Source organism: Lepidochelys kempii, chromosome 11 (assembly GCF_965140285.1).
Source record: "Lepidochelys kempii isolate rLepKem1 chromosome 11, rLepKem1.hap1, whole genome shotgun sequence".
In the NCBI taxonomy this organism is placed as follows: domain Eukaryota; kingdom Metazoa; phylum Chordata; order Testudines; family Cheloniidae; genus Lepidochelys; species Lepidochelys kempii.
In genome coordinates, this window is record NC_136390.1 from 17,152,066 (window position 1) to 17,174,172 (window position 22,107).

At 40.5% G+C, this 22,107-nt stretch overlaps 1 protein-coding gene across 13 annotated transcripts in view; it reads right to left on the reverse strand.

Annotated features, from left to right (window-relative positions):
- Nucleotides 1-1,368: 1,368 nt before the first annotated feature.
- Nucleotides 1,369-22,107, reverse strand: part of NCKAP5 (NCK associated protein 5) — a 623,444-nt gene continuing 602,705 nt past the window's right edge. For 10 of the 13 annotated variants that reach the window (XM_073305277.2, XM_073305278.2, XM_073305290.2 and 7 more), the window contains one exon: nucleotides 1,370-2,876. In XM_073305277.2, coding sequence (XP_073161378.2) covers nucleotides 2,595-2,876 — 282 coding nt within the window. In that variant the 3' untranslated portion in view covers nucleotides 1,370-2,594. Of the gene's footprint in view, nucleotides 2,877-5,565; nucleotides 5,692-22,107 lie in introns of all 13 variants that reach the window. The other 3 variants (XR_012154214.2, XM_073305284.2, XM_073305293.2) reach the window with 3 other exon arrangements.

A 22,107-nucleotide genomic window follows, 5' to 3' on the forward strand; every position in this document is an offset into this window, starting at 1 on the left:
GGGGGGCCTCGATCCCTAAGTTACCTAGGGGTGAGAGTATGAGCCGGGGGGGGGGTCTGACTGTAACCCTTTATGTGGGGGGGGGGGGGGCTCTGACCTTATCCACCCACCTGTGTGTCTTGGGTGGGGCTGACCCTAAACCCCCAGTGTGTGTGTGGTGTGTGTGGGGGGGGTTAACTCTAACCTCCCCTAGTGTGTATTGGGGGAAGGGGCTGTAGAAGGCGCTGCCCTTAACCCCCCCCCAACCTGTGTTTTAACGGAGGGGGCGGCGCGCTGCCCTTAACCCATCCACGTGTGTGTGGGAGGAAGGGGCGCCTCTGCGCTGTTTGCAGGGACGCTCCCCCGCCGCAGGGCGTTGGTCCGGGTTAGTCTCGCCCTCGCTAATGGCCCGGGGGGCACACAGCAGCGTGCCCGTCGAGAAGGTGCAGGAGGCCTCGGCCGGGTGGGAGGCGAGCGCACGCTCATTGCTGGCTTGCGGAGCTGTGACCCAGCCCGCGGCTCGCTCGGCGCAGGGGGAGGCTCGCCCTCCCCCCGGGGCGGTGCCCCCGCACAGTCCTTCCCATGCCACGGTGGGCGCGTGTTGACTCCCTGGGAAGCGCTGCCGGGGGCAGGACCCATTCCCTGCAGCACCCCCCTAAAGGCGCCGCCACGCGGGCCGCAGCTAGGAGCGTTTCCGTGGCTGTCCCCGCCGTGCGGGGCCTGGCTCTCGTCTGGCCCAGTGTGGAAGCGAGTGGAGGCTACTGGGGCCACCCCACATCACGGTGCTTTTCATTCCTGCAAGCCGCTGCGGCCTTCATTTGTGAGATGAAGAACTAGCTGAAGGAAAATGATGGTTTTCATTGTACAGCCTATTACAACTCCATCCCCAGCCTCATCTTTCGGCAACCCACAGGCTTCCCTTTGATCAGTCACACTCTTGTCTGCAAGCAGAGGGGTTTGAATTAAGCTTAAATTACTTTTTAGTTGCCATGTCGAGAATTCATTTGAATGATTGAATTCCATCTGCACGTTTATTATTTCTGGGGCACCCAGGGCTAGTTGACTGGAGAAGGGAAATGGTTTGCACAGTGTTTTGCATGCATATGGTATCATAGAGATGGTTCTTTAAAATAGTTTTACATTATTTTATTTGCTTCCCCTCTCTTCTTTGATATTTTCTTGGACAATTAATTCCTAAATCCATCTCATTAAACCAATTAACTCCAACATGGACGACTTGTCCTTGGGAAAATATATATCTTTAACCATTCCTATAAATGTGATATGAACTTTATTTAGAAATAAGTTTCAAAAAGACAATGCAAGTTTAAATCTGACATCATTACTTAAAATAACAAAATTAAAATGTAACAAATTGCACAAAGTATTAACAAAATAACACTGATCATACAATATCATAAAGATTAACAGGTATTTGCTAAAGAAACAGTAGACCCTAGAAATATCCCAAATATACCTAGTTTACAGATAGATTGCTGTACAAAAGCAGTTATAAATACTTCACAACTAGCAAAAATACACATAAATAGACTTCCCCTTACATATAAAGTCTTTATAGGAAAAAGATATGTTGAATTAAGAGTTAGCACCAAAAACTTTTTTTTTTTAGTTTAAAAAAGTTTATCACAAATATGAATTTTATTTCAGTTTTCCAGGATTCCTAGATGGAGTTAAAACCAAGGTGGTCTGAAGGGGAAAAATCAACATACCACATTCAGAAATTCATATTAAATGATTAAAGAGGAAGGAGAAGTAGGTAAACTATAAAAGTAAATACTGCAGTGAGCAATAAAGGCCAGATCCCGCAATCCTTTACTCAGGCAAAACTCCCATTGAAGTCAAATGGCAAATCACTTTGACCCTGATCTTCCAAACACTTTTATGCACATGGTTTATGAACTCAGTGGGGCTGCTCAGATGCACAAGTAGTAGTAGGATCTGGGATTTGATTCCAATACTGTCTCAAACATCAAAACCCTCTTGAAGTATCAACAGATACATGTTAAGGAATTACACCTACTAAAATGCACATACCCCTGGAGAATCTTATGTGAAATTGCACTAAAATAAAAAAAAAATTACAAAGTGTACGTTGTAAAATGTGGTCCAAGAAGGTTTATTTCAGACAATTTGGCGGGCTCAAGTTTATGTTAAAGCAGTGTTTCTACATACAGTTTTAAGACTAGTACAATTATAAATCTTTCTTTAAAAAATGCACTAACTCTGCTTGTTAATATTAACATCAACTTTTAAAAGTTAGTAATCTGTCATTTCAGGAGCATGGCACCATTTAATATTTATTGCTTTTTTTCTACAAATATATTTTTTCAAAAATTTTTACAACTTCTGTACAAGTATTCATAAAAGTGCAAAATTAAGACATTTTGTATAACAGCTATTGTGTTCAATTTTCAGTCTCATGCATCACAATAAATGCAGTCTTGTCTTTCCTTATTGCTGTGTCATGAAAATAAGTCAGGAAATACCCTGCTGTGAATCCAACAATTTAGGATGAAGTTTTTCAGCAGTTGTTCCTTTCTTTTTTTCCCCTCAGTTCGTTAAGTGCTCCATTCACAACCCACTAGAAAGTCTCTTTATACATCATTAGAGCCTTGGCTGGCACAGGATGAGAAGCTATCATATAAAGAATCACTCAAGGATTCTAAATTGTCTACAACATGACTATCAGAGCTATTTAAAGAAGCTTCTTCATTCTTTCCATTTTCTTCCTTTTGTCCTTCAACCTTGTTCAGACAATTCTTCTCTTTTTCTAATAAAATGACATTATTGCTGTTAAATTTATTGAGAGACTCCAGGGAAATTTTAGATAATCTATTCTCAGAATCTTCCCTTGTTTTTTCAGCTTGTTTCAATTTCTGTAATAAGTAAGGAAAATATTAGAAACATATTTCTTACAAAAATAAAGCTATCCTACGTATATAGTCAAATATTTGTTTGTCCAACATTCACAGTGTTAAAGGAATAAATTGGTAGAGGCTTGTACCTAAATCCTCCAGTATAATTAAATGGAATAATAAAGCCCATTTTTGGGTTAAATCATAGCTTTAATGATTCTGCTGAGACAAATAGGACTCAATTTGCAAAACAGTTAAGTCCCATTTACATTTTAAGTGGCAGATTCTGGAATTTGTATGTGTAAAATATCTTCAGCCTCTTCATAGTAATTTAAATTTTCCCTCGTCACTATTTATTTATTTATTGTAAGGGTAAATGAATATTTGTCTATGAGTTGACTTTGGAGTCTGCCAAATAACTAACATGCAGTGCACATATTCTGAGGGGGAAAATATATTTTCTGTATGATACAGGCACAAATGAAACTTACTAAAAAATAACCTAACATTTTGCATGTATAAGGTTATCGATTTCCATGAACCAAAAGCCTCCCTAATAGAAATGAAAGCAACAAGAGAGGAAATTACACTGAACTGATCCAATCCCCACAGACCAGAATCAATCAGATATTGGCTAGATCTACTTTGGGAAGTGTTGTAATTCTGTTGAAACTGCACCAAATGAAACACTGGACAATGTATTAGCACATTATATTAAAAAAAAATCACAGTAGTATTAAACAAGTGTAATTGCATCCCTTTGTTGGCTACAAAGATCTTTTCAAGACCAGTTTATCAGCTGTTTAGGGAGAAGTTCAATAAAAATGACCTGTCTTTCACATAGTCTTTTTTTTTTTATCATGTTACCAACTCATATTACAGATAATATTATCAAAAAATAACATTCCACATTTGATGGGCACGGAGACCTAGGGAGCCAAGTTTTTTAAATACGTATTGGTAAATGAGGTGTGCTATCCCAGTTAGGGTCATTCCGTATTTTTAGTAATAGTATTAAGCAGCAATGACTGGATCAATATACTATTGGCAATCCAAGAACAGTGTTACTTGGTTTCGATGGATAGTTTAGGCCCACCCAAGAGTACAGCTCAACCAGAACCAGGAGATCCTGAGTGATTAAACACACAATTTTAACTAGTCATCAGGGTTTGTGGAAAATATTAAGGTTAAAAATATATCAGGCTTTCTTTCTGCCATGTTTATTTAACCCTAGAGATCTTGGGCAATGGGAAGACAGATTAGGTAAAGGAGGGTGCTTATTTTTTAAGGCTAAATATGTAAAAAAGGGGGGGGCATGAAGCCATGCCACCTTAGATTGTGAACTTGTTAGATCTTACAGGCTTAATGTGGCTGCCCAGGTTAGAACTTGGATGAAACCTTTCGGAAAACTTTAAATGACACTAGAAGTAATGTTGGTGACACAGTAGGTGAGACTCTTCTCTTTGGTCCAATAGTGAACGCATGCCCCGACATATTTCAAGGGGGAATTATATTATTGCAAGTGCCATTTTTCTAGATGAGACAAAACTGTGATCCTTACCACTGATCTCACAGTACTTTCTGAAAGAGGAGGGATGTAATCCCCAGTATTCCAGACAAATTCAAATTTTGGAAGTTACAGTTGACAGTCCACCCACTTAAAATTCCCTGTAATTTCAGTTTTCGAAGTTCTTCCCTTCCCTTAAACAATGCTGTATAGTGTATACTGACACAGAACAGGAGTACTTGTGGCACCTTAGAGACTAACAAATATATTTGAGCATAAGCTTTCGTGAGCTACTTCCGATGAAGTGAGCTGTAGCTCACGAAAGCTTATGCTCAAATAAATTTGTTAGTCTCTAAGGTGCCACAAGTACTCCTGTTCTTTTTGCGAATACAGACTAACATGGTTGCTACTCTGAAACCTGACACAGAACAGATGCCATATTTCAGTGTAGGCTGAATGAAATGATCCGTATGCGTAACATCTTTAAAACACTTACATAGTGCCTTTTATCCTACAGACTAGCAAAATCTTAAATATTTTATTAAATGAACTATTGATTTTTAATTTGAGTCACATGGCTTTTCTTTGGGGTTTTTTTCTTCCAACTTTCAGCTTTGCTTTGGATAAATAAAATGGGGATGTTTGGGCATAGACATGGAGGGATAAACATGGGGTTTTGGGTGAAATCCTGGATCTGTTATGTAAATGGCAAAACTTCCATTGGTTTTAATGGGGGATTTCATCCTTTATTTTCTGACAAGAGCTAGAATGTATGTATGGACTGACTGCACAGGGCTATTTCTGATAGTATATTGTACACTGTTAAAATAACAACAAAAACTCTGGCTGGGCTGAAAGACAGTGTAAGTCACAGGGGTGGACACGCAGTTAGCTGACTAGTATATTCTATGTACCTGGAACCTCAATAGCGTATAACCTCATGCAAGTCCAATATAAAATAGTACATCGATATAATCACACCCTTGTTAAGGTATTTAATATGGGGGTTACAGGAAATAAACTATACTAAAGAAATTATTGGGACGAAAGGTATCCACACCAAATTTTAACTAAAATCACTGAACCAAATGAAACTGAAGTGTCCAGCATTGAAAACTGAATATACTGCGTAGTAAACACTGCAATGGATGGATGCTCATAATTCTAAATTTGATACACATAAGTCTTATGTGGATACAGTACCTGCTCTCCTACAACGGGAAGTAGGAAGGGTGGAAACGGTGTTTCATGTGTTCCTGGCAGTGGGAACACGTGTGATCAAAAGGAATGGGAGGTCATCATTGCCGCACTTAATGTGTATGACTGAACCTGAGGCAAAGGCATTTGTTTTCAGGAATAAGTTAAAGATATTTTATGATATATGATTGCCTTTTCATATACGTATTAATGCCAAGGTCAATGGTTTCATCTGGTAAAAGACAGAAGATGGTCTGGGTTTTCTTTTCTCTAACACACTACTACAATACTGTATGAGCAAAGATGTGTGATTTATTGATAGTGTTGGGGTGAGATGCAAAATATTTTTTTCCTTTTCCTTTTCAGCTGCTGCTGATGTACGGTTTTCATTTCATATGATACATAATGTCCCCCTTTTCTGGGTTTCTTTCTCCTTTGAACAGTGTTCAGGATTGCCAACCCCAAGCAGTCAACAATCATGAGTCAGACTCCAAAAATCATGAGACTGGCTTAAAAAAAGCCCCCTCCCCCCCTTTTTTTTTTTTTAACAATAATACGTTTTGTGTTATTTTTATTTGTCTCTGGATTTTGTGCTATTAGGGTTCATGTTTACAAGCCTCACTCTGTAACCATGAGGGCTAGAAACATTTTTAGAAAAGAGAGAGGAGAGATTCTCATGTCATACCATTGCTCCAGGAGCTGGAGCTTTAAGGAAAAACACCAGATATCCCCAGTCTCCTAAGACAATCTTCAGGTAACAGCAAGTATATAAAGGAAATGTAAATTGGGAGGTTTGGGAGGGGGAGTAGGAACAATTAAGGGAATCATACTAATGTATTAGACAAATTCATTAAGAAGAACTTCCCCCCACAGTTTAATTTGCAAGAGAATTGTGTTTGCATATCATATTAATACATTATGCTGACCTTGGAATAAGTCATGTAATATAATTCTTAATACATGTGGGCAAAAAGTTACAATATGATATTTCCTTAATTATAATTCTGGAAGTAAATTCAATTACATTCAAAACTCCTCCACACAGAAAAGGTTTAAGCACAATAATTTCTGTGAGGATCTCTACAGACAATGCACCGTTCCTGTCGCATGATAATGAAATAACTTACATATCCACTTCGTAAAGGCTAACATGCATTATTTTATTATCAAGAAAGAATCCCCTTTGTTCTTTAACAACCTATTCAGTAGTTATGGAAGGTGAATACCAGTAGGATACAAAATATAGACTATTTGGATACAGAATACATTATATTTCTTGGTTTTCATGGCAGTTTACAAAAGCTGCTGTATGAAACAAAAGGAAATCACAAAATAATAAATATTATTAGGATATGTTGATAAATTATAGACATAGTTGGTCAAATTCTGTTCTCAGTTACATGCATTTAGATCTATTACTGACTTCAGTGGAGTAGCACAGGTGTAACAAGGAACAGACTTTGCCTCAAAGATGTTAGCTTTACTCATGTTTAAGTCATTAATTTACTAATGCACTTTTAGTGTCAATTCTCACATGAAAGAATCAGTATCTTCTCCTGACTATAAGGCCCTTCAGTGGGATATAGTATATTGGGAAATTGGATGGCTCAGGGATTTGGTAATGGTATATTAGTTCGTATCAAATCTGGTCCAGGTCAGTAGTGACTGAAAGTCATTACTATCAGAAACATGTCAACCTAACTGTGGTCAACCTAACTGTCAGGGAACAAGCATTCCTATCACCACAGTTGGCAATATGAGCAGAGGAATGGAAATGGAAACTGAACTGCATTCTCATTTAAAACATGGTTCCACAGGAGCAGTGTGCCCTTGTTGCCAAGAAGGCCAATGGCATTTTGGGATGTATAAGTAGGGGCATAGCGAGCAGATCGAGGGATGTGATCGTCCCCCTCTATTCAACATTGGTGAGGCCTCATCTGGAGTACTGTGTCCAGTTTTGGGCCCCACACTACAAGAAGGATGTGGATAAATTGGAAAGAGTCCAGCGAAGGGCAACAAAAATGATTAGGGGTCTGGAACACATGACTTATGAGGAGAGGCTGAGGGAACTGGGATTGTTTAGTCTGTGGAAGAGAAGAATGAGGGGGGATTTGGTAGCTGCTTTCAACTACCTGAGAGGTGGTTCCAGAGAGGATGGTTCTAGACTATTCTCAGTGGTGGAAGAGGACAGGACAAGGAGTAATGGTCTCAAGCTGCAGTGGGGGAGGTTTAGGTTGGATATTAGGAAAAACTTTTTCACTAGGAGGGTGGTGAAACACTGGAATACGTTGCCTAGGGAGGTGGTGGAATCTCCTTCCTTGGAAGTTTTTAAGGTCAGGCTTGACAAAGCCCTGGCTGGGATGATTTAATTGGGGATGGGTCCTGCTTTTGAGCAGGGGGTTGGACTAGATGACCTCCTGAGGTCCCTTCCAACCCTGATATTCTATGATTCTATGATTCCTTGCTGGGGGCCAAGGCACAAGGCAGGTTCAGTGGGGAGAACTGCTGCTGACCATGCCATACCTATTCTGAGGTAGACGGACTGGTCTATCCTTCAAGGTGGTCAACTCAGCACCTTTTCACAAACATTAAATTCACCCAGATGAAAATACAAGTACAGATTATGTCCTGAGCCAAGATACAATCAGTACAGAAGGTGCCATCAGGGAGCAATTTAAGCCTTCTTGATTCTTATGGTACCTCTGCAGCACCAAGGCTCAAGGCTCCTCTAATTAATGCCAACTGGCTATGAACTCAATGGGACCATACTACAGTTGTGAATTGGTGTTGTGCATGCATGCTATGCTCCACCCCAGGAACACCCCATATTAGTGTGTGTGTGTGTGTAGGGGGGGCAATTGCCACAGGAGATGGCTTTTCCACTTTACATCAGCTGAGTGCTCCCCCAGTCTGCAGGAATCCTTAGGCGGCCACCACCTGAGAGTGGTATACAGTTGCCAGAGGAGGAGGAGGAGAGAATCTAGTCCAGATACTACACACATTAATTAGGAATCAATTTACATTGATTGCAATTTACATTGATCCTCTGCAGCATGGGGCATGGGTCACTTGCAGGTTTTAACTAGCGTAAATGGTGGATTCTCTGTAACTAGAAGTCTTCAAATCATGATTGAGGACTTCAGTAACTCAGCCAGAGGCTAGGGGTCTATTACAGGAGTGGGTGGGTGGGTGAGGTTCTGTGGCCTGCAATGTGCAGGAGGTCTGATTAAATGACCATGATGCTCCCTTCTGACCTTAAAGTCTATGAGTCTATATGGAGATATACTGAAGTCATAAATCAGAATACTTTTTCATGTTGGCAACATTCTAATGGGTTTAGTTAAGACCAGAACTAATGTAATAAAATACCTTAGTGCAACAAATTCAGAAAACAAAGCTAACCTACATGCACATTTTTAAGAATTGGACATACACATTGAATATTTCTACTTTACTAACAAAGAATTTATGATGCACTTTCTAATTAAAAAGTCACAGGGCCAGATTATGGGTGGGCAGTGGTGCAAGGAGCCTCTTCTCCTTGTGTCTGATATGCTCAGGGACAAGCCACAATTGCAGTCCTAGTGCTAACCTGAACAGCACCAGGACTAGGGCTAGCAAACAGGGACAGGGAAGGGTGGGGTGACGGCAGAGCTATGGCTGCTGAGGAGAATTCATGCTGAACCCCCTTAAGGACTGTAGCCGCATGTCCATTCCTACCATATACTGGTGGCGCTACCATTGTGTAATGTAGCGAGACACTGCCTCCTAGCCAGACTGAGCCTGTAAGGTACACCTGAGCCCCAAATTAGCAAGGAAAATACTGTAGTGTAAATGCATTTTGCATTCTTCTACGTTTAGTTAAACAGTAGTTTAAGGGGCTCAGGGTCAGTTACACACTAGAATAAAATAATTTTGTCTCGCATGCACTGAGCAATTTAGTTTTTAGATTATCACAAAAGTAAAAGGAACATTGCTCCAAGTGAAGTACAGCTGCAAAACACTCCTGTGTAAAAACAACTAAATTGCTATGAGAATTAAATATAGATCAACAAAATCAATACTTAATTGTATAACTCAAGGTCTTTCATTTCAGATCTAATCCCTAATAGGAGATATCAAGTATGCTTGCTTTTAATTTTTTTTTAAAAATTATTATTTAAAACTACACCACAAGGCAAAACAATTTTCTAGCTTTTTACATTTTTTAATTCCATAAGTTACTTCGCCTGTGTGTATCCAAGGTCATATTGATCTCACAGTCTGTAACTGTTTTATCATTTTAAATTCAGAGTTTTATCAATCTAGATGTCCCGTAGTTGTTAAAATAACTGCTTTGCATTTATTACACACTAGGATTAAGCAGTAAAAGACACAGATGCACTACTGTATTTGTTACAAACTACCATATTGCATGCTCAGTAGGACACCTTTAATATATATGCAGTGTCCTCTTATAAAAAAGGCGTTTTGCAGACACAGGGCTGGATTCTGATCAAAGTTACACTGATGTAAATCAGAAGTAACTCCACTGACGTCGATGGAGTCACACTACTGTAACACCCTGGTAAGTGAGATCGGGTTCAGGGCCGTAGCATTTTGTGTTGCAGAGCCAAGCGTGGTATGAAAAGGTTCAGTATAGCTTTGAGCTGAGGTACAGTAGTTTTCCATTAGACAGACAGAAAGGGACAGAATGCAGTGGTAGTTTCTCAACAGAAAGTGAACAGTCTCCAGATCTCATTTAGCCAAATGGATGAGAACATTAGGTGGACAGGTAAAGCTCTACGGTGAAAATAGTGGTACAATCACATCCAGGAAACTACAAAGGTGAAAGCTGTAACTGCATGACCTCTGTTATATTACAGCAGAGCTAAAAATGTAATGTTTGAACTTTTTTCTCTTTAAAGTGTAACCTTAAATAATAAGTTAAGCCTTGTTCTCCCTTATATACTGTCAGAGACTTTCATCTATTTTCTAGACGGACGGTAAAATAATTTTTGAAATAATGAATCATTTTTCTTTTTCCTGCTTGAACAGAAATCCCATGATTATTTTGCTGTAGCAGACAATGACCTTCTCAAAGGAACCCCATCAGACTTTCAAGATAAATAATAAAGAAGCCTTCTATTTCCTGCCTCCAGGAAAAATTGCTTTGACATAGAGTATTTGTGAAATTATTGATCTGTTCATCATTTTATGAGAAAACAATATACACTTAGGTGAAAGTAATCTACATATGGTATTATGTGTAGCTTGATGATACTGTCAACAGAACCAGAAACTTGCATGCCATTTCTAGGACAGGGGAGTAACGTTCTACATAAATATTTAATTTTTCGTGACAAGGAGAATATTTTTGGCCCTTCTAAATTGTAAATAAATTACCTAAGGGGAAATAAAGCTCATTAGCATGAGTTCTGCATGACTCACACCTGCAGACCTGGACAAAATGGCTATTGATGAATAAATAGCTTGCTGTGGAGCTGAGAGCTGTATTATCGATGGTTTGAATTCTCGTATGATGTGGAAAGTAAAAGACACTGCCTAGTGAATAGAGCTTTATGTGTCTAAAAGCACAATTTTCATAATATGGCTAGATATATATCTGCTTTTAAGAAGGGATTAAGTGGATTCAGTTACTCAAAATGAATACTGTGCCCAGTATGATGTTGCACCTAGAAATATAGGCATTATAACAGCAATAATTACATACCAGTATTACCCTCACAGTTTAGCACGCAATATTATCCCTTTGGTGATACACCAGACTGTTTACATATACACTAGATTAGATATTCTCAACCTTTCATTCTTGCCTCAAAGTTTTGCCCATTTTTAGTACCCAAGATTTTCAAATTCTGAAATGTTCCTGATCAGGTAAGAAACTGGGTGTGCCAAAGTATTATAAGGATGGCTGTTTTCCCATGGCACCATATGATGACTGAGAGGGGACGTGATAACAGTTTTCAAGTTTAGAAAAAGTTGTTACAAGGGGGAGGGAGAAATATTGTTCTCCTTAACCTCTGGGGATAGTACAATAAGCAATGGTATTAAATTGCAGTAAGGGCAGTTTAGGTTGGATATTAGGAAAAACTTCCTAACTGTCAGGGTAGTTAAGCACTGGAATAAATTGCCTAGGGAGGTTGTGGAATCTCCATCACTGGAGATTTTTAAGAGCAGGCTAGACAAACACCTGTCAGGAATGGTTTAGATAATACTTAGTCCTGCCATGAGTGCAGGGGACTCGACTAGATGACCTCTTGAGGTCCCTTCCAATTCTATAATGGCTATTGGATGCATGAACTGTACATGAACAAAGTGTGTTTGACAGTGGTTGAGGAGAGAATAATTTGAGTGGAATTTAGTAGAAAAAGATGGCAGCAACAACATAACAACAACCAGACAACTGTGACCAGAGAAGTTAAAAAAGCTAAACACTCCTGCTTTCTCCAGAGAGTAAGCAAGGCCACAAACTGTCAGCAGACATGGAATCACCAATTCTGCTTCTCATGGAAGAAATCCAGTAGACAATTGCTAACTTCAATCACTTCACAATCACAATAACTTCAATAAATATTTGTTCTTTAATTCTGGTGATGAGTCTGTGATTGAAGGAAAAGGAGGCTGAAACTTTAGATTTTAGCGTTGGAGAGAATGACAATTAATACGAGACACACAGGGTAAACTTTGCATTTCAGAAATCAATTTACTGTTGTTACTCATGGGGAGAATTAAGTAATAAAATTATTCTGATTTTCTAGTAAAGGGAAAAATTACAGTAAAACATTTCAGACTGAAAGGCCAAACTAAGTTGCTGACAGTTATCTTACTCTACAAAACCATATAAAGTTTAATACTGCCTCTAAACGTTAGCCTTACGTTGCCAATGATAACCCACTGAACACCATTTTAGTGAAAACCATGCACACTTAAACTAAATGCTTTTACTCTTTACCTTCTTAATCAGTTTTTTATTCAATGTACAGTATTTAAATATCCAGGGTTCTTTTCTGTAGAGGTGGATATGCCATGAAAGTCTGTTTGTTTGTTTGGTAGTTTAAACAGGGAAGGGATAAAATGGGGATATCCTGGCTATTTAATCCAAAATTAGCATTTGTTAAAATTGATTTCTTTTTAAAACCTGGAGATCAGTTAGAACAGAATGAGGAATGAAACTGTAAAAACTAGTTCAAACAACCAAGTTATTTTCACAAGATAATTCACAATGCGGCTCTTAGGGAGCCTGATTCTGCCACATAGACACCAATGGCAAAACTCCCATGGAATCCAATGGAGGCAGGATCAGGCACATACAACATATAATCTTTAATGACTCTCACCATGAGAGTAGTCATCTTTCCATAAGGCTGACCTGTTCTCAAATGATTTTTCATAAGCATTAGTCACACACTTGCCTGTCTTCATGTTCTACCTTTGACTTTCTATTTATTTTGGTAATTACAAAGAAATTTCTCCCCTCACTCTCCAGTTATGTCCGAGTCCCTTACTGTCTCAGAGTTAGTAACGCAGTGTACTGATGGAAAATGGGATTCCAGTGCACAATGTCTCCTTCAAGACTCAGTAGTGGAGAGTAACTGGGGGGTAGATAATGATTTTCTGCTCTAGTAACCCTCCCTATTGGGCATCTGAACTAGATTCTCTTCATGTTAGCCTGTGAACACCCAGAGTGCACCACCTGACCCAACGGGAAAAGGGCAGAAGCAGATGAGGTAGAAATAGCATTTTCAAGTGGCAGCATCAGTAGCAGTCAGCACAACGAAAAAACCCTCTTCTCCCTGCTATGAAGAGCAGCAGGTGTTTATACACACAGGGGGACATCCCCACCCCAGTATCCAGCACAAGTAGCTTGACTAGGTTGGGAGATTTGTAAAGGGAAGAAAGAGAACATCCTTCCTCACATGGCTGTAGAGACGGTTCGCAGGAGATACTGCATTTAAATTGCTGGAATAGCTAGGGTTGCCAACTTTGTAATTGCAGAAAACCGAACACCGTTGCCCTGCCTGTGGCCCCAAGGCCCCACCCCTTCTCTAAGGCCCCGCTTCTGCTCACTCCATCACTCACTCTTCCTCACCCTTGCTCTCTTTCACTGGGTTGGGGTGCAGGAGAGGGTGAGGGTGAGGGCTCTGGCTGGGGGTGTGGTGTCTGGGGTTGGGCTGGGGATGAGGGGCTTGGAGTGCAGAAGGGGGCTCCCAGCTGGGGTGAGGGGTTCGGAGTGTGGGGCTCAGGGCTGGGGCAGTGGGTTGGGATGTGTGAGGGGGTACAGGCTCTGGGATGGGGGGTGAGGGATCCAGGGTGGGACCAGAAATGAGGGATTCAGGATGTGGAAGGGGGCTCCGGGATGGGATTTGGGAGGGGTGCGGGGTGTGTACTCCGGAAGGGAGTTTGGGTGCAGGAGGGGGCTCAGGGCTGGGCAGGAGGTTGGGGTGTGGGAGGAGGTGTGAGCTCCTAGTAGAGGCTCAGGGCTGGGACGGGGGTTGGAGTACAGGAGGGGGTTCGGGCTCTGGGTGGAACTTACCTCAGGCGGCTCCCGGGAAGTGGCCACATGTCTCTCTGGCTCCTAGGTGGAGGCACGACCAGGGGGCTCTGTGCGCCCACAGGCACTGATCCTGCAGCTCCCATTGGCTGCAGTTCCCGGCCAATGGGAACTGTGGAGCCAGTGCTCGGGATGGAGGCAGCACACGAAGCCCCCATGGCCACACCTCCACCTAGGAGCTGGAGGGACATGCCGGTTGCTTCCCAGGAGCTGGGGACAGAGCTTGCCAGTGCTGCCAACAGGACTTTTAATGGCCCAGTCAGCAGTGCTGACCAGAGCTGCCAGGGTCCCTTTTTGACTGGGTGTTCCGGTTGAAAACCAGACACCTGGCAACCCTAGGAACTGCCTCTAGGGTCCTTGCATGCTCTCTGTCTAAGGGGAGTGGGGAGGGAACACAGGGTCTGTTCATATCCACCAGTTCCCCCTACTTCATTTCCAAACACCTTCTTGTGTACTGCTGCACAGGAAACCGCTGCAGAATGAGACTCCATGTCATACAGGCAGTATGCATATACAACACGGCTTCCCTAACAAATCCTACCTTCCTTGGGCAGCAGAATTACACTGGTTTCACTGCCAGCAGGCCTTTCACACCTGCACTTGTGGAAGCAGGATTTGCCAGTAAGGACTACTAAGTCAAAATTAAGAGGCTTTTTGTGTGGGTTGTTCATAGGAGCAATAATCTCCTCACTTCCTCTCCACCTCAGGTCTTAAAGTTACAATGTTCAGGTAAAGTCTGCATACTCATGGTTCCATTGGCCAGGTTCCCATATCTCCCCCAACTGGCTACACCAAAACCTCAATGGAGGTGTATCCCCTCAGCATATGCACTCTCTTAAAACTTGTCCTGATCTGTGCAATGGAAAGGCAACATTGAGGAGAGATTAGTAAGACTGGGACTTTTCAGCTTGGAAAAGAGACGACTATGTTATGTTATGGGAGGATATGTTAGAGGTCTATAAAATCATGATGGGTGTGGAGAAAGTAAATAAGAAAGTGTTATTTACTCCTTCTCATAACACAAGAACTAGGGGCCACCAAATGAAATTAAGAGGTAGCAGGTTTAAAACAAATTAAAGGAAGTATTTTTTTTCATGCAACGCACAGTCAACCTGTGGAACTCCTTGCCAGAGGAAGTTGTGAAGGCCAAGACTATAACAGGGTTCAAAAATAACAAACTCTAGTTCTTGTTAGCCTGTGAACATCCAGAGTGCACCACCTGACCCAATGGGAAAGGGGCAGAAGCAGCAGAAGTAGAAATATCAGTTTTCAAGTGGCAGCACTGAGAATAAATTCATTGAGGATAGGTCCATCAATGGCTATTAGCCAGGATGGGCAGGGATGGTGTCCCTAGTCTCTGCCAGAAGCTGGGAATAGGCAACAGGGGATGGATCACTTAATGTTTACTTGGTTCTGTTCATTCCCTCTGAGGCATCTGGCATTGGCCAGTGTCAGTAGACACGATACTGGACTAGATGGACCTTTGGTTTGACCCAGCATGGCCATTCTTATGTTCATCCACAACGGGTCAGGGAAAGACTGAGACCTAAATAGTGATGTTGGTTCAGTGGCTTTTCTTGCCACTTCAACTGGCATTAAGATCAGATCATTTTTTAGAAATGACTGAAACCAAACAAAAACAGGAATCAATCTGTCTGTATTGAAACTTATGTTTCATCCATCAGCAATCAAACCCTGTACATAAGTATATTTCACATACACTTTTTAAAATTCCCTGCAACCAATTTACTTGTTCTTTAGCCCAGAAATTTTGTAGGAAGGGAGGGGCAGAAGCCACAAAGGCACACACACAAAAAACAGAACAGCACACATACAAAAATCAGAACAGTCAAGGCTGGGAAAAAATACCCAGATTTAAGTAAGGGGAGAATTACTCTTGCAATTTTTAAAGTATATTTCAGTCTAGTTGGTTGTGTCAATAAAGAGCTCATAGTATAAGCCAGCTAGAAAATAAATGCTATGAAGGATGTTCCATTTTATGTGGTTTGAATTTGATTAGTGATTAGTCTTGGTGGTTTAAGTCACATGGGAACAATAATCAAGGTTTCTCTACTGCAGCTCTGTAACAACTGGAAAACACTCTGCTGGCTCATGTCCCATACTCTGATGGGATATTAACCTAAAATCTAATTAATCTATGAATGAATTACGGCTCTAGAAATACACTGATTATAATCAATATTAAGTGAGATCCTAACAGAAGACAAGATGAAGAAAAAGCTGTAAAATTAACAGAGGTTGATAAATTCTGTTTACTATGTCTGATGATTTTTAGGGGGATAATTTTACAATCCATCAAACTTTTGTCAGTTCAAAAGTCACACTGCCAAACGTATGCAGTAAATTAATTTTTAAATTTACATATCTATTAAATATCTTATTGAAAACAGCATGAAGCAAGTCCGGGTTGAATAATAAAGTAACTTGTTATTCTAGCAAACAGGAAGCAAACAAAAACCCCACAACCCTCCTATTGAAAAAGACTTTATACTCAGGAAATAATCATATAAATCTCTATCTGAACTAGTTAAGTAAAACAATGTATTATTAAGTCACGCACCAAGATTTACATTAAGAATTATGGCACTGATGAAAAACAATCAAGACAAGAAAATTCATAATTTAAATGCCAAGAAATTCATGGTTAAGGTTGAAATTTTCCATAAGCGTGTTTCTCATCTTGGGCCTGGGCTCCATTAGTGGTGCCAGACAAGTATGGGAGTGGGTGTGGGAAACTGCACCCACTCTGACTTGGCACCGTGGGGAGCTCCTTGGAACCCATCTTCCCTCCCTGCACCTGCAGTAACCCTGAATGCCATTGCCACAGAAGCAGCTTAAGTGTATAGTGGTACCATCTCAGGAAGTAGCTCCCCTACCCAAAGTTTGTTTCGCACTCACAACACCAGAGAGGTCAGCTGCCAAAGGATGTGTTCCAGCTCCATTCTGGACACCTCCCACCAGAAGAAGAAAGAGAACCATGTAACTTGATGAAGAATGAGGAAAGGAGCATAGGGCTCAATCAGGTGAGGGGAATGGAAAAAAGGAAAGAGGAAAAAACCCTTTGAAATCAAAATTTAAAAAAAGAGAAATAATCAGGTGGAGGGTGAGGTGGCTAAGAATGTGTTTGTGGGGGAAGAGAGAGAGAGGAGAGAGCAACAATTAGAAACCCTGCCACTGTGGTCGGGCATGGCACAAGAGGTTACAAAAGAGGAGGGTAAGAACACACCAACCTGTCACAAACTCCAAAAAAGGTGGATGGGGAACCATTCTGATATGTTTTCCTAGGCACACTGGAAACATCAGAGACCAGTCAAGGAGAGTTCCTGGCAGGAGCCACATTTCAGCCTTATCTATAAATCATTGCTGCTTTAATGATTTTCTGTTATAACTTTGACATGTCCTGGACTCCCACTGCTGTTTCTCCTGTGTTATGTCTCACTGATATGCTGCTGAAATCAATGGAACGTCAGTAATGCCTGTCCTAATGTCCCCTTGATTTCCTTTTCTCAATATCATCTCCATGCCTTTTCTCACGCAACAAAAACCCTTTCCAAACCTGGTCCACCAATTCATTACCTTCTACTCATTCCAATCTCCCCTAAACAATCATTTCTTCCAGGCCCTCTACAACAGGTGATTTGATCTAAACAGACAAAACCAAGTTTTACTTTAGAGAAACCATCCAGGTGTGCATGCATTGTAACCACATCACCATAACCCTTGTGGTTTCTTCCCCAATCCCTGCTCTCATTAGCTGCTATCGCTCACAGTATCATCTCCAATATTAGAATGCAAAATGCTTGGGTCAGGGACCATGTCTCTTCATTTAATCTGTACAGTATCTAGCACATCTCTGGATGCTAAGGCATACTTTATGCATGTTGCAGAAGAGAAGCAATGTGTTTCTGGACTCCTTCCACATAGCAGTCCAGTAGAAAAATGGAGTGTATTTGTGGTGGCGTTGGTTAGGGTAGTAACAAGGTAAAATAAAACTGAGTAGTGTAGTCTGTGGCCTAAAATACATCTGGGCATATACAAATATAGATCATAGACTAATCTAATATTTGCCAGGAAACTCAAGGATCTAGTCCTGTGATGTGTGACTCATCTGGCTTACTCCACAAGGAAATGACAGAGACATACAGGAAATAGGTGAGTCATGTCAGACACAAAACCAAATGGCAGAGGACACCCTTCACTCTCTGCTGTGGAGAATCATCATAAAGAAATATCAGTAGGAATAAGCAGAGTATGTTGGCACCGAGAAGTGGACTGCAGGTTACACAGCTAGAAAGCTATGATACCTAAAATAGCTGTTAGATGTTGTATGTGACAGACTCACTGAGGGGAACCTTGTGAAATTTCTTGTCCTCCCTGTGGGTTTTCTCCAGTGACAGAATGATGCAACTCATAGTGTGTGTATTTAGTGATGTGTAATTGGTGGGGTGACCCGACACTGCAGTGAACGTGTAGGAGAAATATGTTTAAGATTTTTTGTCTTGTCTTATGTGTTTTAGAAATGTTACTGCATTATTAATTCTGTCAGCTGTTCTGAGATGTGTTATATGCCTCATATTCCTGTATATAAAATAAAGGGGACATTATTGTTATTATACAAGGCCACTAGGAGGGCTATAATACAACTGGAATACGTGCACACATACTGTAGCCTATTCGTTAATGTGCATCAATTTTTTTGAGTGATCAGATACATGCCAGATGATGCACAACAACAAACTCATTGGGAAATAATAAAAATCAGTAACTTAAGTTATATTAGGAAATGAACAGTTTGAAAAGTTTTGTTGAAAAACAAAACAAATCTATGTTTGATAAATATTGGAGCCTAAGTAAATCTTTAAAATATTAACAGGTTCCATGTTTTGAACCAATCAAATGCTTATGAGGATTTAATTAAAATTGCCCCAGTGCACAGACACTGCAATGAGATCAACACAGCAGGATTCCCGAGCTGGCATGAAGCCCCACTGAAGTATGTAGGGCTCTGTGGATGCTACCATAAAATTAACTAATAATAATAATGATTATTTACTTAGCACTGCTATAGCAACTTTTTATGAATTAAACCCCAAATACACCAGGGAGGTATTATTTTTATCCTTAGTTTCACTGATGTGGAAAGTGAGGCAACAAGAGATTAAGTGATTTGTCCGATATGTCACCCAAAAAGCCAGCAGCAGAACTGGGAGTAAAATCCTACTCTCTTGATTCCACAGTGCTGTGCTTTAACTACTAGCCCATGTAGAAATATTAGAGAATTTTTCTCCTTCAGCGAGGAAATTCTCTATACAGACATTAAGGACTGGATTGTACTCCTCATTAGAAGAGATCCTGAAATGCTATGTCAGAACAGCAGACCTACAATCTGATCCAAAATTGATTGAAGCTAATGGCATAGTTTCCATTGACTTCGGTGAACTTTGGATCAGGACCATGGTATGTTAGAGATATAAATAGGTTAATTTACCCAACTCCCCTAGAAACAAAATTTTGAGCTGCAAACTAAAGCTAAAAAATACCAAATGGAATGCCATCTGCTGCAATGAACAGAACATGACCAGTTCCCAAATGCTTGAGATTCTTTCAAAATAAAGTTTGAAATGGTTTTTGTTATACTCCCGACTGCTTCATAAAAGTTGACTTAACTCAGGTTAGCAAACACTGGTGTCACCAGCAACTGTAAACCAGATTCTGATGTATCATTTGGAGCTGTCCAACATTTTAATCTTATTGGTTTGCCCTGTGTAAAGGTTTGGTCATTTTCTACACACACACACTGTGTACTGGGAGCTGTGGAGGCAATTACTGTCTCTGAGCATATATGGCTGTTGGTTATCCAGTAAATGATCCAAGTCCTCCCATTTGGCACACAGCTCAGATTCGTTTCCCCTTTCCCCCTCAGGATGGGAAGCCATTTCAGGATCACTACTGTAGCCCTGACTGAGTCTGCAGCATTCTCCCCAGCCTGCCTTAAGGCACCCCAATAGGAAGACAGTGATGGAAGACATGTGGTTCTGCTCCCCACACAATGGCACAAAAGCCCTACAGAGCTGAGGTGTGAGCCACCCAAGGTGCCTGCATCACTGCATGGCTCCACCAAAGCACCAGTTCTGCCCCCTTTCTGCCCCACAGAGGAAGGAACATAATTTTCACCATGGAGCAATAGAGTAGACTATAAATTATGCCTTCATATTTTAAGTTTCTCCCTAACCAGACACCACTACCACCAGCCCTACCCCAAATGATAGACGTAATCATTAACAACTAACAGAGTTTTGGTCCTTATCAGATAGCTGGAACAACCATCATCCTCCATGTTACTCAGCTATTTTGGATGGTTACTACTGCTCTTTGACTTACTACCCTGCCTCAGTGTTCCTTCTGGTTCACTGTTGTGCTACTAAAACCCAGCATATGCTGGCACAGTACAGATTCCCTTTCTGTACCTAACATTTATAGGAATACTCGATTGGTAACACTGGAGTCTTTAGTGCTACTGTTTGGTGTGGCAGGTTTTCAGTGTCACGAAAAAAAGAAAGAGGAAATTTAATATAAAAAAAGCCTGTAAATGACAGATCTGGTTCTGGCCTTTGCTGGTTGCCAGTGTTATAATGGTAATGGAAAATGCTATAAAAATTAGCTTCAAATTAACAGGAGTTTTATTATGATACAACCTTTTGTGTAGAATCATAGGTTCTCTTTCAAAAACACAGTATTTAGTCTTCCTTTTGGTGGAAACCATAGAAAAATGCCTTTTGAGGCTTCTGTGATGTCACTCACACTACCCCAGTACAAGAGTTAGACATTATAGGTTAAATTATAGGTTAAGTTCACCTAAAGGTGAGTACATAAATCCATATTTGGGCACCTAAATAAGAGACCTGATTTTCAGAGGAGCTGAATACGTAGAACTCTCTTGGATGTTTCAGCACCTCTGAAAATCAAGGCATTTGTTTAAATGTCTAAACATGAGTTTAGGTGCCTAACATTAAGAACCCAAGCTTGAAAAAACTGGCCAGTGTTTTTACCGATGAGGGCCCATGAACAGGACACTACGGTTAGGCTTTGCAGTGTTATATAACTCTTGCAAAAATGACCACGAACAAAGTATGGTATGCTTATTTGGTTCTACTCATCAGTGTCAGGCAGCCTAATAAACGTACCTCTTGCATTTCAAATCCATTTTGTGGCTTTGTGCACGTGTAACCTCTCCCTCTCTGACAGCCATACCCGCTAACTTTGCTGCAGATTCAGTGTCTCAGTGAAGTTTAAACACTCCTGCCATAAAAAGTCATGTACTATTAATGCATGGTTAACATTTTAATTTTAAAATACTCTGCAATATAATTTATTCATATTTAATTTCCTCATTGCCACCCACTTGTGTTTTATTCGACATCCACTGAAATTCATTTGAGGCCTTGTTTTATAGTATGGCTAATAGTGTATTTAATTTTACAGACAAGATGAGTTCATGTTTAACAGGATATCAGAGGGATCACTTTTAAATGCATAGCAATTATTCAAATAATTCTTCAAACAACCACCTGGTTTCTTGTTTACTAAGAATAACAGAGTAGTTAAAAAAAATCCCTGCGGCTATAGGCATTTTATAATTAGAGAAGTTTTAGCAACCTTTATTAATGATTAAGCAAAGAATGGAGTAATCCACAGAAGGCGGCAGTACTTGGAGCTCAGCTGTCAGGATGCCTCTCAGTGACGAATAGAGGGTAGTTCAGGCTGGGAGGACTCAGATATGTGCCACTAAAGTTTACATCACTCTTCTGAGCTTTTGTGAAATGTTATTAAATACATTTAAATTACTCAGGTGTATCTTACAAACTTCTCATATAATCTTTGTCACTCATTGCTATTAAGTTTGCTGAGTCCCCTGTTGATTTATTATACTAGATACAACTATTGCTTTTCATGAGTGCTGCATGGGGACTGAA